Source organism: Akebia trifoliata, chromosome 15 (assembly GCF_017979445.1).
Source record: "Akebia trifoliata isolate Shusen 1 chromosome 15, ASM1797944v1, whole genome shotgun sequence".
Lineage (NCBI taxonomy): Eukaryota > Viridiplantae > Streptophyta > Magnoliopsida > Ranunculales > Lardizabalaceae > Akebia > Akebia trifoliata.
In genome coordinates, this window is record NC_141389.1 from 4,325,634 (window position 1) to 4,343,763 (window position 18,130).

At 34.8% G+C, this 18,130-nt stretch overlaps 1 protein-coding gene across 3 annotated transcripts; it reads right to left on the minus strand.

The window, feature by feature from the left end:
• Nucleotides 1-4,760: 4,760 nt before the first annotated feature.
• On the minus strand, nt 4,761-16,358 carry LOC147384017 (phosphoserine phosphatase, chloroplastic-like). 3 transcript variants are annotated; one of them, XM_086425476.1, is made up of 9 exons: nt 16,201-16,358; nt 13,701-13,782; nt 13,301-13,536; nt 12,577-12,709; nt 12,373-12,480; nt 10,796-10,889; nt 5,865-6,014; nt 5,729-5,782; nt 4,761-5,128 (listed from the first exon to the last, which is right to left on the minus strand). In XM_086425476.1, the coding sequence occupies exons 3-9, from the start codon at nt 13,524-13,526 to the stop codon at nt 5,003-5,005; spliced, it is 891 nt and encodes a 296-aa protein (XP_086281602.1). In that variant the 5' UTR covers nt 13,527-13,536; nt 13,701-13,782; nt 16,201-16,358; the 3' UTR covers nt 4,761-5,002. The 3 variants fall into 3 exon arrangements, with proteins under 3 accessions (XP_086281602.1, XP_086281603.1, XP_086281605.1); XM_086425477.1 differs by lacking the exon at nt 16,201-16,358 and adding an exon at nt 15,587-16,174; XM_086425479.1 differs by lacking the exon at nt 16,201-16,358 and adding an exon at nt 14,129-15,432.
• Nucleotides 16,359-18,130: the final 1,772 nt, after the last annotated feature.

Sequence of the window (18,130 nt, forward strand, 5' to 3'; positions counted from 1 at the left end):
ATTAGACCAGAGGTACATTGTGAAAAGGGCAGTACAACAAGATATGATTCACTGATTCCCCACTTGATTTACACAAAAAGTAGAAGTTTGAGATTATAAAGCCTTTTTTAATGAGATGGTCAATAGCATGGTTTAAAATATTGTATCGATTGAATGTTTCAGTTAATGAAAAAATTGATATGGTATCAGCCGATACATTCCCAAAACATTCAATGTTTCGTATCGATCTGAACCGATATCAATACATTCTGATATTTTAAACCATGGTCAATGGTGAGAAGCTAACCAGATCTCTTAGCTCCCAAACAAGCATTAGGTAAATATGAACTTTGTGTATTCACAAATAAGGGAAATGTTCAGCAACAAACATTTTGGCAAAACATTTTTCAAAACATGGGTTAGAGGTTTTGGAATGGGCTGATTTTTGGTGAGGAGATCATCATCACCAAAAATCAGCCCATTCCAAAACTTCTAATCCCATCAAAAATGGTTTACAAAAAATGGACGGTCCACGATTTTTCAACTTGTAAACTGGGGCTAGAAGTTTTGGAATGGGCTGATTTTTGTTGAGGATGATTTCCTCACCATAGAAATCATCCTCACCAAAAATCAGTCAATTCCAAAGCCTGTAACCCATGTTTTGAAAAATGTTTTGCCAAAATGTTTGTCAAAACGTTTGTTGCTGAACGGGACCCCACAAATAAATATATAGCTAGTGGTTGTTGGATTCTATTGATATATTTATTGGAACCCAATGAAACATCCAGATACAAACTTTCATTCTTTTGTGGAAACCTACTAGTGGTTTTTTTCTCAAATTTAACAAATGGTAATCATTCAAAAATCTTTCAATCTTTACCCAAAACCATATCTTATGTTACTTTCTAATAGCCCATTTTTTTTTAGTTGTGAAAAAGGGACGTGTTAAAATATGCACGATATGTACGTGACTAATGTGGTAAGGGCACAAAATCATAGATCTTTTTCTTCGGAATACTCACGGAAAAAGATCTACGATTCTGTGCCCTTGCCACATCAGTCATGTACAGACTGTGTATGTTTTAGCGTGTCGTTCACTGTATTGGGAATTCAATTTGTTTCCAAAAACACATGATATTTATTTAATAAAACACAATTGTCTCATCCAACTATAACTTTAAGGTGGTAAAAATCTCATCCAATAACAATTTTATGGGATCCATTTTGCTCATTTTATTGTCTTTTCTTTGCACCCTTCAATTTCATTAATTAGCCAATTCTAATTTTGAAACGAGTATATCTATTGAGGGTTTCAATACTAAGATCGAGCTGGTCCTGATCTTTCTCAGGCCACTTCTTTCTAAGATATTCCAACATTTTTATTTCAAAGAGCTTAAATTTTTATTAGAATAAATAAAGTTTTAAGTGTTTCTTTAAAACATAAAAGAAAAGAAAACCCACTATGAAATCATGGTTTTTGATCCTAGTTTCACTTCAAAGTTCAAATCCCAACTCGAGATATGTAGAGAATTATTGGATTTGGCCTCGGTTTAGAAGTAAATCTTTGATTCTTGCTTTCTACCAAAGATGTTGTTTAGACACCATTTCTCCTTGTTGTCTCATCTTGGACCATCGATTGAGCCATTAAACTTCAATCATAGTTCATTTTTAAAAATTATCTTAGCATTTCTTTATGGCAATTTTTAAGGAGCTGATTTCACTCATTCTTTTCTTTTCTTTTTTCTTTTTTCTTTTTTCTTTAAAAAAAAAAATCATTTGTTTAGTCTCCCCAAAATTAAATTGTTAATCAAAGTGATTTATCAATATTTTAGAATTATGTGAGAGTGAATAAATTTATCACAAAATAAATAGTTGATTCTTTGTTTCTAGAATCAACTTTATCAGTAACTATTATATATCACAATTATCATTTTGGGGGCAAATATTGGTTTAAAGATTACAACATTTCTTATCTTTCAAGATGAGTTTTATTTATTTTATTTTTTACCAATTTCTCCAACCCCTTATATGATGGAATATCTATCCATTAAACACATTTTGTAAAAAAATCACCAAAACTACTGCTTTATTTCTTGCCTTTGTTTTGCTTTATATGATGGACTAAGTGAAATCGATGGTCGATCTATAATCTTGGTTTCCTTCTATGGAAATGTTAAACTCATTATAACAAATGATGATTGTCCAATAATCACAATAATAGTGATAGAAGATTTTCACTAAAACCATAGATGTTAGAAATCATAAAAAGCTTGGCTTAGGCTTAATATGACATAATTTTCTTTTCTTCAATATTAAAATCTCAAGAATAAGAAATGATTTTTTGGAAGTTGAAGATTATAGATTTTGGCAAGAAACTCAAAAACATCATTTTTATATTCTTGAAAGTTTTTTCGACTTTTTGACAAAAAAAAGTTGAATTTATCCGAATTGCATATTCTTCGAATAATTATACAATCCAAACTTTGTTACTATATTTCTTGAGAGTAAATAGTGGTTGAAGGTAAGGGCACTTAAGTCAAATCGAGGCCAATAGACTCATGTCGTCAATTTGAAAAGCACAAGAGATATCTTTAATATACATCAAAACGGGAGAGGCTAAATCAGCAACTTTATGTTTTCGAAGTTTAGTGGGGTTCCTTCGAGGGATGCAAACGTAAGCTTAGCTCTAATATCGATCAAAGCGTGGGGGGTTTAAATTATCAATTTTTTTTTCCTAAAAAGTTGGATATATGTAGAAAGCGAGGGTCCTTAATTAATTTTTCATGAGTCCTAATAAAAAAAATTTCAGATTTGGTAATTATTCGATAGGGGCACAATTCGGTTAGCACAGATAAGTTTTTAAAAAAATCATTTAAAAATAGGATAATTTTATAAAAATATACAAATAATGTTTTCGGATTTCTTAATAAGACACATCATCTTTAATCTCCCTCAAATCCCTAAGTCAAATTTGAATGTTGAAGAAAATAAAATTTTGAGGTGAAGGATAAATTTTTTACCATATTTAATGATTAATTGAAAAATCATCTATTACTTATTCTCAACCTTTAACTTATTTTCTTTATTTTTAATTCGGATGTAATAAAATTTCGGGTTCCAATAGTAGCACTCATTATTCTAAATAAAATTCAATGGGATCTAATAAGGATGTACATCGTCGTCAATTCAATAGGGGATATTACCCCCACTCGTCCCTAGATAGCTTCGCCTCTGGACAATGTTATCATAGACTTTGGTTCATTTTGTGAGCGATAGTCTCACATCACCAGTATCACGACCTTGGGCCATATTTAAATTAGGGGCAATCCTCACCTTACAAGCCGGTTTTGTGAGGATGAATTAGTCCCATGGGCTTTTCTACATGATATCATAGTGGGTAACCATAGGCATGTAGAAGACGCATTACACGTGATGGGGGAGTGAGAACGATAGTCCCACATCGCTTAGGTATCATGTCCTTTGGCTATATATAAACATGGGGCAATTCTCAACTTACATCCTCCATTTACACCCTAAGAGTTTCTTCATGACAACAAATACGATATTAACTAGGTTAAAAATAATTTACCCTAGAGATTAATAGCTTGAAAAGCCAAAATTTTAAGTGGGGTCTCAACTCTCGGCTCGGGGTGTCAATGTTTTGAATCAGACCCAAAATCCGATCAATAACTACAGTCTGGATGTAGGATTTGGGTTCCATTAAGTACCTAATCTGATAAGAATCCAATTTCATAATTTGTTTGAGATATGTAAATGATATATATTTGTATTTAAATACATGATATATGTTATTCGAACCTAAAATGGTAGATCTGAATCCAAATCTAATATATATTTTATGATTCAAACCATTTATATTCCTAGTCTCAACTCTCTATTGCAATTAGGGATTTCAACTCATGAGGTTTTATCATCGAGGCCTTGTTCCAAACCATCTTAATCAATTATTGGGGTTCAAACATCTGTTCCATAAAGCACAACTAATCTTATTTTGGATCCTAAAAAGACCTAATTAGATGGGATAGAATCCATAAGCAGAACCGAATTCGAATCTAGACTCGAATAACGATAATCACGTTTGGTTCCGAGATATGAATTCATAATCATCGAAGCCTTATCTGAAAAATTTAGAGTCTAACTAAATGAGTTTTGTTCCTCCATTCCACTCTGTCTGTAGCCATGCCATAATTGGATATTTATTGACAACAATTTTTGCAAACTTTCTTGTGTAAAGGAAGAATAGTTTCAAAACTCATCTGACACTAAGACATATCGCCTAAGTTGTCTTGGTATCAAGCATGGACAAGATGGATGGACAAGTCAATTTTTCATATGAGATTTAAAACCCCACATTCATTTTACAAATCTTTGAACAGACATCTCTAACGTATCGGAAAAATTATCCGAGACTACTCGTTATCTGGCAAGAACAAGACAAGATGTGAAACCGAGTTTCAAAACCTTGAAAGGAAGTATTGTTAGATGTCTCCCAGTGAGTTTCTCTTCTCTTCTCTCAATCCAAACATAGCCTTAGGTGTTGATGATGACAGATTTTGGGAGAAAAATCATGGGTTTCGATGGCTAAAGGTCAAAGATGACATTTTTTTTCCATTTTGTTTTCTGTGAAATAGATAAAAATATAACAAGATATATTTTTTTATCCTTGTTGCACTTTGCTTGGAATGTTGGTTTTATGAAATACTCGCAATGGAAGTGATTGCTTTGACATTTAGAGACACAATTAGAACTAGAATTGTGCCTTGGCCAGAAAATTACTTCAGCTAGACACTTATTGTGAACTAATATAAACTTAAATAACCCTACTTACATATCATCCTTATACACGAAGATAATTCAGTCAGTCGACAGACTCTATTATGGATTCCTGCCCACATCCTGCATAAAGTCATGTTAACTCTTCCTTCTCCGAGCTGGGTTTATGATTCCACCCCTTGATGGTGGACAAAAAATCAAGACTCGTAAAGGCCGCAAAAAAAAAAAATTACTTCAACAGATTTATTAAATCTTGAAAATTGAAAACCAGCCAATCAGCTTTGGCAGCCACAGCTTCTCGAAGTTGTACTCCCGCATAGCAAATAAACAAGTCGGCTCCACCTGGTTTACGAGCCTATATGACAAAGAAAAAAAGAAATCACATTTGTTCAAAAAAAGTGTTCAAATATAACTAATTATAAGATTATCATTTTTCATTTCGGGTTGGGATCCGTAGACTCATGAATATCTTCACATACAATCCCAACCGTGTAAATACTAAATCCAATTGTCGAGATTTATCTTTGAGATTCATGGTATATTCTCAAGATACTTTTATTATTCTGACCCTTGGAATTCACATGTTCATGGTCAAGATTGTGAGTGAACATATGAGTACCCTTTCCATGTGTCCAGCGATCCTGAATTCCCGACCCTTTTGTTTAATTACTATTTTGGATAATTAAGATCTGGCCCTTGACCAACAAAATATATTCATTTGCGAGGGCACCGATCCAATCATCATAATATTTTAGGCATATTGATCTACGAAGTGAGCGTTCTTTCGTCCAAATTCACGAGCATGAGTTTCAATATCCAATAAAACCCAAAACATCGAGTGAGGAAATTGTTCATGTACTTTCAAAATTGTTTGAATCTAGGGTGTCGGTGCAGGTTTCTTCGTCAATACCGGAAACAAAAGAGACTATTAAGAAGTTTAGATGACTTCAATTACCTCAAGATCAGTTGCACCATCTCCAATCATGACCATGGCCTTGTATTCATGAGCCTGCAAATCCAATATAATCAGAAAAATAATGCATTGGTGGACCAAACAACCAACACGTCACCCCATAGAGCTAAGGTTGTACCTTCCGTATATGCTGAACAGCAGTAGCTTTCCCACCACTCCTTGAAGTAGGTTCATTCCTATCAAACCCAACAAAGTCCCCGGCACTTCCAAACAACAGTTGATTCGCAAAAATGTTTTCAACCGGAATTCCAAGGTGCGTTGCAACAGGCTTCAAAGGAAGTTAAAGTTAATAATTTTGAAGAGTATATTTGTCAACAAATTTGCAAACTGGAATGGGGTGTGTGTGTGTGTGTGTGTGTGTGTGCTCGCTTGTCCATGTGTGTGTATCTGTGGATAGATATATTCTTAAGCGGGTAATCAAAACTCGAGCCATTGGCTCTTAAAAGTGATGAAAGCTACCACAGTAGTTGTGTGGTTACTAGGAATAAAATAATAAGCTTCGGGCGCCCGAAGCATGAAAAAAAAATTTAGATATGTAGCTAATTGTTAAATAAAATAAAATAAAATTCATAAAAAAAAAAATAATAGAGGGCTTCTATAAACACGGCAACTTTTACTTATAACACACCAATATATATGTAGCTAATCGTCTAGGTCTAATTTCCAAAGGATTGGGGCTCGTAAGAAAAAGTTGGTGTGCCAATAGAATCACTCTAAAAAAAACCCTTTAGGTGCTTTTAACTATAGAAGACCACCAGAGATGAGCTTTGATCTCAACGATTAATAAATCTAGTGTCTCTCTGCTTGTTCTTTTCTTCTATATTCTCCAACAACTGGAACAGCGAAACATTCACCAAATATTGCGGTAAGAAAAGTCATAAGACCTCAAACTATTGAGAACATCTTCCACACCCCTTCGCAGGATCCATCACATACCAAAGAGTTCGAAAAAACAAAACCAACTTACCCCTAGAAATGAAGTAGACAAGAAGAAGATAATTCACTGGATTCCCACTGCTTTTGCACATGACACCAGAAGTTCCACAATACACATTGAAGAACTTGACCAAGCAAGTGTACCACTACCAAGAATGTCACCTTAGATAGACAAATGATTAGAAGAACAAGGATGAGGAACCTCATCGACAATTAAACAGGAGATTGCTTACAAGGGTCACCACCCACCAATATTCCACCATTTGGATCCAACTCAGCATTTATACCCAACCGAATCAGAATCAGAATCAAAACCAAATACCAAACCAAAAATTAAAGTTTGGATTATTTTTATACAAAATAAAGAAAGCGTAAGACAACCAAATATGATGAAAAAGGTACTTAAATAAGGACTCCGAATAACAACAATAAACTTTAATCCAATATTACATCACCAATGGACCTCAGTCCCCCAATGACCCATAGCAAGACCTAGAAACCTTTAAATGAAAAAAATTACTTATATTACCCTTGAATTGTTAAACATACTGAATAAATTAAAAAAAAAAAAAAAACTAAAGCCCTGTTTCATTCCAATGAAACTAATCGCTATTTAAAAAGATTTTAAAACAAGAACTAAGAAAAATAAGACCTAAAATTGGAAATATTTGAAGAAGAATACCTAACCAGGGTTTGATCTTTGAATGTTTACCCAGAGAGGATCTTTGCACCCTTTTCTGACCTTCTTCTGTAACCAAAAATAGTGAAAATGAATTCTCTACCCTTTTTTTTTTAATCGCCACCACAAACCCCACTAAAAAAATATTGTTTTTTGACTAAAATTATTTCCTTTTTTCTATCTCCCAACTCCCTGATATCAGTAAGAAACTTCTAAGCAACAAGTTGATCAAGCTGCATCTGCTCAAGCAAAGCTCCCAAAACTACATGATCTGTGGACTCAATCTGAGAGTTCGAATTTAAACCCTCCACAGAAGTCCCAGATCCCGAGGATTGTATCGGTAACACCAGCTTATCCTTGATCTCAGGTGGAGATTCCTTCACCAGTGATTGGACCCAAGATACATCAGGCTCCTCTAATTCTTTCATCCTCGAAAACCAGCTTACCACCCATCAGAAGGTAGAAAATCTCATTGCATCTCCTCTTTCAGCCATCTAACTCTCTACTTCTACCTCCAATTGATACCTTCCAATCTAGCTAGCTTCTAATACCAGTCCTTTAGGTCACCATTCTCCTGGAAAAAAAAATATCCGATTGGATGGAACCTACCTCCTCCCGTCAACAATCTCCTTAGGAAGCATATTCATAACCGTACTCCTATTTTTCCCTTCTAACGATCTTCTTTAAGGGCCTTGAGATTATTTGTAAACACAAAGTTAGCTACCCGCAACATTAATAGAAATTCTACCAGGAAACCTTCTAAAAAAACGTTTTCAAAACTGAAAGGAGCTAGGCAAAAGAAACAAGTCCCCACTTAATCAATAAGTAACGTAACATGATTTGATACCAACTCGTGATTTATAACCACAATTCAAAATAATAATAAAAAGTTTTATATCTCTAGCAATTAAAACATACATTTTTTTTATTAAAAAAAAAAAGAGTTTCTTAAATATATTTTTTTAGAACACACACTCTTCTTGGGTTTTTGGTTAATTGTGGCCTAATGGTTGTTTGTGATTGGGTTCATGAATGTGGGAATTGATACACGATAGGATTTGGTGATTCCATAAATGAAGTTTATCATGGGATTTCATGGTAACAAAGTTATGATTTTCAATTTTTTTTCAACGGTGTTATTTTGCTCAAAAGATGTGTTGATGGTAGACTTTTTTTAGCATCATAACATGTACAATTATGTGTAGAAATATGTTATCTTGTATGGATATCCAATGGTGTGTTTTTTTGCAAAAAAAGAATATATATAATATTAAAAACTTAGAATAAATGTCTAACGTATTGTATATATACACATATAACATTTTTTTCACAATTTTTTCATTTTTTATATTTCATCATTTTTTTCCTATTTCTTTCTCGTTTTTCCCCTTTTTTCCAAAGTTTTCTTTTGTCATTTTAAATCTGTACTCTGACTTAGTGATTATGACTACAAATGAAGACACAATTGGGAAATATGCCTCCCAGCTACTAGTTTAGTCTACAAATAGTAGGGAATTCATAGTTTGTGTGAACACAACACCCACACAAGTGAGGTCCATCAAAAGATTTCTTTTCAAAAACTCCTTAAAATCTCTTGCACTTATATTAACCTACACCCCCTTTCTTATCATGAAAATTCCTTATCACATTGAAATCCTCTGTTACACACCATGGAATATCACACAAGCCACAAACATCATCCAACTCCTCAGGGCAGAGCAAGGATTTTGCCCACGTGGGGGCAACCAAGAGCGGAAAAAAAAATTGTGGGGGCAACCAATAGTGAAATTTTTTGTGTGGGGGCAATAGTGGCAGATTTTTTTATCCACCGTTGTTATATATCGCAATAACTCATAAAAATTCTTATAGAATTTGAAAAATCTTGTTGGGAAAAATACCCCCATTATCCCCATTGTAAATCTACCTCTACAACTCCTCCCAAAATTGAGAACATAAAAGCTCATATGTAGCCTCATACATCCCAGTAAGAACCACTTTTAATAGATACCCCAATAAAAACAAATGGGAAAGAGTTTGTGTTGAAGCCACAAGGAAAAAAAACAAAAAAAAGTATACCCTATGGAATCCTTCACCACCAAGGCCACCTCATCCCATATAATAATCATTCCCCAATGTACCAATCGTTGGTAGAACATGCCAGCTAAAATTCCTCCTACCCAACAACCTTCTACACTTTCTTAATTTCTAGAAGAATGCCAATATCAACCTTCCACCTTCTCATCTTGTTCCTAACCACCACCCTGGGTGGATTTACAATGAGGGTACTTGCCCCCACAAGATTTTTCAAAGTCTATAAGAATTTATGAGTTATTGCGATAGATAACAACGGCGAATAAAAAAATCTGCCACTATTGCCTCCACAAAAAAGTTTTCACCATTGCTTGCCTCCACAAAAAATTTCGCTCTTGGTTGCCCCCATGTGAGCAAAATCCTGGCTCCAACCCTGTCCACCACAATCATGTCCCTATTCTCCACCCGTCTTAACACTCCAAGAAGCTATCTTTAGCTTCAAGATTAAGATAAGGCCTTCCTTACCCTTCCCATTCTCCCCACCCTGCATCCATAATTAACTTAACCACGCCTCTCCTTCTCTCATGGCTCACCACAGCCCCCATCCTTCCCATTCTCATCCAAGCCACCCAACAAAAACCCTTTTGTCCGTCCTGAGAATTCATATTTCTTATGTCACTCTTCCCAATCACACCCAACACAATCCCCCTTCACCTCATCTCATAACCATTCCACTATCCGTCTACCCATATCAGACTCCATATCCATCCCCCTTCCCTCATATTCTGGCCCACAGAAAATGGAATACCTCTACTCACCTCCTAACCCATCGCAATCCTTCAACCTCTCACTTTTAAAATGTCCAAATAAGTGCAATCGATACAAGAGAACATCAGATCAGGTTATTTTCACTCTGGCATATCTCTCAAAAAGGGTAATTGAGAGGACAGTTTGGCCTGATAAGCATGTGATGAAATAAGATGCCTACTATTACAAGTGCATAATACCCAATTATTCCCCAGGGAAATGTATGAGAACAAACAGAACATAATGAGTTTTGGCACGTAGTTATTTTCATTCAATGTTACTCTGATCAGAATTAATATAGCAACATGAGAGTAAGCTTGGGATTTAATGCATCTCAACTTCACTAATAATTTAGGTATCACAATAGATTCTGCCAAAACAGTAACCTCAAAACTACAAGGTTGGAATATTTTTTGAGTTCAGCTTCTTTTATATCCATCATCAAATTAATCATTTTATTGCTAGGCAAGTTCCCTAAAGTATATCACAACATAACAATGAATAATAATTAATAAAGGACTTCTTCAATGACCAAGTTTTTATGGAAAAAATGGAAAAGAACTAGTAGAACACCATTCAAAACTCAAGTTGTTTACTTGGATCATTTGACGAAAGCCTCCAGAAACCAGGTACACATCAGTGTTATTATCCTTCAGCTTCTTGATCAGCTCATCAATGCCAGGAGAAATCCTACACATAAAGAAACAGCAACATGAAACCATGTTTAGATCTAGAGACTGATTGACATAAACAAATTCTAAGTAAATAATTACAGAAAACCAGATGATGTGGTACACAAAAGAGGAAGGGAGGTAGTCTATGTAGTAATGGTTGTAGCATGTTTATGAATATAACCATATCGTAAGGGAAATCCCAAACAACTCCGTCACATGAAAAAGAATAAATTTATTGGCATGAGGTAGTCCAACAAGTATTGAAATTTAGACAAAGCCATATATACCCAGAATCTTGCACCAGCCAGGCAGATTGAAGACCAACTCCTATATTACCCTTCCTAGGAACCATCATCTTAGACTAAGTGGAAACTAAATCTTACTTCAAAGCAGCGTAGTTAAAACTTCGTCCAGGAAACCGCCTCATCTAGACAAGACCCCCAGTGCCTAAGGCGAGGTGGGAGATAATTACCAGGCAATCACCTAGGCATGCCTAGACGTTGAACCACTGCAAAGGTGTTGTATTCTTAATATAGTGCACATTTTGCATACAAGTAAATAAATTACAACCCCTTGTATCTCTCATTTATAGCAAAGGGACTTTTTGCACTCCTAGCTATAGTGTTTTGAATCCCTAGCTAAGATAAGTTTATTGTTCTTCTTTTTTAAGAGGAATTGTGTTGAACATATAGAGAGGAATTGTTTGTACTCTCCACGTTGAGGTCATCTACCCTTGAAATGCCAAAATAGTCGTTTCTTCTTCTTCTCCCCTTTTTCTCTCTTTTTTCAGAGAGGGGATGTTTTGTGCAATAAAGAAACAAACCCCTCTTTATCTTACTAAGAAACAAAAGTCATTTTTCTACAATTTCTTTCCATTTTTATATTTTCCTTCTCCCCACCACCATCTAATCTCACTTCTTCAATCTTCTGTTTTTTTTTTTTTTTTATTTGATTTATTTATTATTATTGTCCAAAGAAAATAATGGAAGTGAGCACACATGCATGCATGCACCCACCCCCACATATGCACATGCACATGTTCACCTGTTTATACACACACATCTCCTTACTGTATGATAAAGGCTTATCCTTGTACTATGGTGTAAGGAGAAACACTTCTCAAATCCATCAAAACTAAAATAAAATAAAAATAAAAAAATGTGCCATACTTTCTAAAGCTTTAATTGGGCTATTTTCTTTTTTCTTTTTTACAAAAATCAAAATTGTGCAACGTCATTAATTTAAACATACGTAAACACCAAAGATGGGAGTAGGAAAAAAGTAAAGGGAGGACCAAGTATAAATGGAAGGACAAAATGATACCAGATTCGCTAACTTAATGTGGAGGTATATTGATTTATAGGGATAGCTACTAGACTAGCAGAAATTAAACTGTCCATAATTAATAATTCACCTTTTGGACTCTAAGTAAGAGAAAAATGAAGCATTAGATACCATATTTATTTCAAGTAATACATAAGAAGTAGTGCCAAGCATACCTAGGAGGTTTCTTTTCAAGGAAATCCTGGACCTGGGACAAAGAAGGGTTAAAGAGTGAGAGTCTAGCGGCTAATGCATCCTCGAATGGAACAGATCCACTCATAGCCCTAGCAGCCCCAACAAATTGAAGTCAAATAGGAGCCTTTTTGAGTATCAAACGATCCAAAATACATATACATGATACAACCGAAAGAATAAGAAACCTAGCAGTCCACTCTGCGACAGCCTTTCCAGCTCCACAAAACTCCGCAAGATCATCAATGCCTTCATCCAAGCAGACGGTACTATCAACATCGAAGCATACTGCATCAGCATTTCGCCATATCTCAAGAAGTTCTAGAACCAAGAAACAACCAGACCAGCCACAAATTGAGAGTAAAATATAACAGTCATAATATAGTAAACCAATAATAATAAAACAATTGGTTCATTTGGTTATGTAAGCATCAACACCAAACACCAAATTTTATAAGATCACAGTCCACAAAGTGATTGATGTTGAGTCTATATTTGTTTCTTCCACTCTCGGGTGTGCCATACCCAATTAAGCCCCATGACGACCCTCTTATATTCATAGTTCTCCCCCTCTCCAATAGAATGGTCTTTTGGAGTAGTTGGTTGGTTAACATGGTATCAGAGCACTAGGTTCCTATAAGTCATGGGTTCGATTCTTTCCACTCTTCTGGGTGAGGGAGAGGGTTGAGTGTATATTTTCCCCCACTCTCGGGAGTGTCATACCCCAGTTAAACCCCATGACCCTCTTATATTCATTGTTCTCCCCCTCTCCAACAGATGGTAAAGGTACACCTTGCTCACGTCTATCCCATGCTAGGGTAACAGTTGAGTTGAATGCAAAAGCCCATAAACCAAGTTTTGAGTAAAATATAAGTTTTTGAACACTACACTTATTCATTCATTACAAACAACCTTTGGAAGGTAGAGTATTGTTGAAGTGGGCAAGGGAAGCGGCCTCCAAGGGTTGAACTGAAGTAGCCCTTATGGTGAAAGGTCTAGACTGCCTCGTCAACGAGAGATTACTTTTATACAATTTTTTCTGTGGAAGTTGAGCAAATGCAGCAACAAGAATCGAGTGAAACCGTCCACAATGCAAACGATTTGGGGTGATAGAGCGTGCACTCATCAGGCCTTCCATCAAGAGTTATCTGTTTTACATTGGATTACAATAAAATGTCATTTTAGGTCTAAAGAATTCTTTAAAATACAGAAAACGATGAACTTCAACAGATAAAACTAAAGATATGGAAATCCTAAAAGACTGCAGAAAAAGAACTTTATCGAATCGGAACCATTGAAAAATATCTTGTACCTTTGATTCTGTAATTTAGTTTCTCTTGTTAGATATCTACTTCTGCTTTTCTAATGAGAACTGAGAGAAGACTGAGTTGGACCTGTTCAGAGAGCACATTCAAAATTTGTAAGATCCTGAATTCGTTTATTGAAAATGATCGCGGTTGATGGGCTATAGATAATCTGCACATTCAGCGTGCTTATAGACATATGAGGAGCTTCAATTAAAAAAAAGAACATTTGCTATCATCGAGGTGTGTGCCACAAACAGGTCCAACATCAAAAGTCAAGCTAATTAGAAATTCGTGTAAAATCAGATATCTCAATTCTTTCTTTCTTTTTGAAAAAAGAAAACTAGGAAGATCATACGGTCTCCCACCTAAAAAAAAATCTTCAAAAAATATACCTTTGAACTCAATGAAAAGTTTACACCAAAAGAATACCAACCCTAGTATGCTAATCAAGATCTCCTAAGTTGAGGACTCCGTTCCTTGAAAAACTCTCTTGTTTCTCTCCAATTAAATCCCCCAGCACATTGCCAATGGAAGGATACTCCACAGGATCTTATTCCTCCCAGAGAACAATGCTTGGTCCCAGCTTTGAAGAAAAGACAAGACCAAACTTGGAAACACCCAACTTAAGTTAAAAAAACAAAAAAAGAAATTAGACAAGAGGTACGTTGTACAAGGGAAATGCAACAAGATACGGTCCACTGACGCCCCACTTGATTTACACAAAAAGCAGAAGTTTGGGATTAGAAAGACTCTTTCAATGAGGTGGTCAATAGCATGGTTTAAAATATTGTATCGATTGAATGTTTCGGTTAATGAAAAAACCGATCCGGTATCGGCCAATACATTCCCAAAACATTCAATGTTTCGTATCGGTCTAGGCTGATACCGATACATTCCGATATTTTAAACCATGGTCAATAGTGAGAAGCTAACCAGATCTCTCAGTTCCCAAACCAGCATTAGGTAAATATGAACTTTGCATATTCACAGATAAATATATAGCTAATGGTTGTTGGATTCCATTGATAAATTTATTGGGAACCAATGAAACATCCAGATACAAACTTACATTCTTTTGTGGTAACCTACTAGTGGTTCTTTTGTCAAAATTAACAAATGGTAATCAATAAGATGCCTCTCAATCTTTACCCAAAATCATATCTTCTGTTACTTTCTGGTAACCCATTTTTTTTTTTTTTGAGTCATGATAAAGGGACATGCTAAAACATGCGCAATCTGTACATGGCTGATGTGGAAAGGGCACAAAACCATAGATCTTTTTTCTTCGGGATACACACGAAAGAAGATCTACGGTTCTATGTCCTTGCCACATCAGCCGTGTACAGACCATGTATGTTTTAGCGCGTCGTTTTATCATTGATTTTTTTTTTTCTCCTGTGCTTGGGTGGACAAAGCACTCAAAATAAACTATTTTTGATGATAAGATCATTCAAATAACCCATATAAAAATTAACAATAATAAATCATACAGAAACTCTCACTCTTTACCCAAAAATTGCAAAAACCTTTAACATTAAGGAAAAAAACAGATTAATCACATAGATCTTGCATTCATAAGCATACCCACACCAAATCTGTGACATAAAAGCTAAAAGTATCATAAAATTCTTTAAATAAGAAGAAATTTAAAAGAAAAAAAAAAGATCCCCATTAGCATCCAACTTTAATTCTTTAATATTCCCATATTTTTAGACAAAATACAATAATCAGTTTTAAAGTAATGGTGAATGTCGATGAAGCAAATGGGTCTAGATATATTATGCAATAAAGGATTCAAACACAAGTAACAGACATGAATTCACCAAAAAATGAAGATAAAAACATGTAAATTTTTGCAGAAAATTTGGAGAGAGAAAGAGAGAGGGGTTACCAGAAGATGCAGTGAGAGAATGAACTATGAAGACGGTTGTTGGAAAATGTTAGATGTGAAGTTTGTACTCCAGATGTTTGGTAAAGGTACCCATCAACTTTTAGTTGTCGACACACTATTAGCCTCTATGGTGGACCCAACTCCAACATCACCATGATTCAATTGGCCCACACACTTTGGGGGTGATTATTTAATGGTTAACAAGGTGACCATTCCTAGAATGACCTTGTTGTTTGATATTTGTGATACTTTTTTTTGTTTTTTTGGACAACTTTAGAATTTATTAGAATGCAAGTAAGATTTGGTGAACGAAAATGACAGATAGTTAGTGCCATCAGAGGCCACGAATAGTGATTTGATGAACCACAAAAAAGGCTGTGAATTTAATGGCAAGGCCGGAATGTGATCCACACATCTGTGGTGGTTATCAGTCCTCAAGAAGCCCTCAATGATGGCGTGGCAGAGTCTCCTTTGGGCTAGAGTTCTCTTTGAGCCTCTCATGGTATGTTTCAGAAAATCAAAGCAGAGTGATTGAAAGAGAATAATGATGAACATATTCTGTGCAAATATTTGCAGAATCAGGCATTATTTCGTAGTTGATAACGATATTTTACCTTGGATCTTCGCGAGGAGCTGTTGCGTGGAAGATCGTCGCAAGAATCTGCTGCGTGGTCGATCTTTGAGAGGAGGAGCTGATCAGACGTTTTCATTGTTAGGGTTTATGTTTTTGTTTGGGGGAAAATAACTCTTGTACTTGTGGTTGGAATTTACGGAACGTGTAGATACAGAAGAAGTCAGAAGTACTTAGAACATAAGTACTCTTAGAAGTACTTTTGAAATACTATTTAAAGGAGTTAGATACGTGTTGTATGTTTGGATGTAAAATCTAAGAAGAACTCTAAAAAGTACTTCTCTTGAAATTTTGTGTTTGAAAACTATTTTAAATTCTATTAAAATAATCAAAATATATTTATTTGTAATAATTACTGTTTTTAACATTCTAACTCAATAACTTATGCTCTAAAAAAGTAATAGTTACTGTTTTTATTCAATAAAAATATTATAATATTATTTAAATTCAAAATATACTTATTCTTTTTTTTTTTCTTTTTTTAAATTCGACAGAACCTCCCCTAAATGTTGTACACATGAAAAATAAAACATTGATAAAAATATGATAGTTATCATATAATAAAATTTATATCATTATACATAAAATTATATAAAGAAAAACCTGCATCAATAAATGATCATTGCCTATTATATGTCATGGTCAATTATATTCTAGTAAGAATAACATGTTTTACAATACATACAATTACTTAATAAAAAACATAACAACTAAAAAACAACAAAATTAATACCACCATCGACTATAATATATTACAGCCTATTGATGCATATAAGACCCAGTCCTATCCCCAAATATTTGTGTTTGTCTTTTTTTTCACATACTTATTATCGTCATAATCAAGTTTCTTAGCTTCATCAAACCATATGAAACTATTTTTATTATCTTGTTAATGGAAAAAAATCACTATTCAATCCTCCTCCTTGGTGTGAACAAAATTTTATATTGAACATTATAAAATTGATTCAGTAAATACTTACCGAATGGAACTTTCTCATGCGAATGACTTCGACTCAATTATAACTATTAGGTTAAAAAAAATATCAAAATTTAAAATTCTCATTAAACTTTTCTAGATGCAAAGAAGAAAGATTTCATTCGTTACCTTTAGGTGGATGAAATTAGTATTTTAGGTTAAAGTATATATATTAGGTGTGTCTAAATGGTTATTTTAAAGTTTGAGTAGTGATAATCTGACTACCCCACGTGGCAAACTCAATTGACTATCTGACGTGACAAATTCAGGATCATGCACTTCTTGAGATAACACGGATCCCTTGAGATATACTTTTTTATAGGAAAGCGCATCCATGTATCTCAAGGAGTGCAAATATATGATCCCAAGCTTGTCATGTCATGGTAGTTGATTGAATTTGCCACGTGAGTGGTCAAATTATCACGATTCTTAAATTTAATGTGGGTATGGCAAGTGAGTGGGTACAAGACACCATTTTGGTGTGTGTGGCACCCGTTGATGTCTCTGTGAGCAAAAAATGACTCCTCTGGGTGCAAAGGATCTGGACAATTTACTTGAGTCAACTCAGAGTTCTTTTTTTCCCAATAAAAATATTTTTTTGTGGCTGAAAGGCATTACATGTGTAGGTGTTGGATAGCACCCAAGCATCAAAGGAAATGGCCATTCAAATCCTCCCATCTCTTTCTCTCCATCTTACACACAAACATACGATTTTTCTTTTGGGGTTTTTAGCTTCCAATTATTGATTAGATTATTAAACCCCTTGAGTTGAGAACTTGAGCTTGGTGTTGTAACTAACATAACACGAAACCTCCTCAAGTGTTGGTGGCGAAACCGAGTACTGGTTTCGTTTCGACAAAAGAATGGAGATGGAGTGGGTATGGCTATGGGTATGGAAGAAGATTTAGTGACGAGTTATGTATTAGTCTAGGGTTCA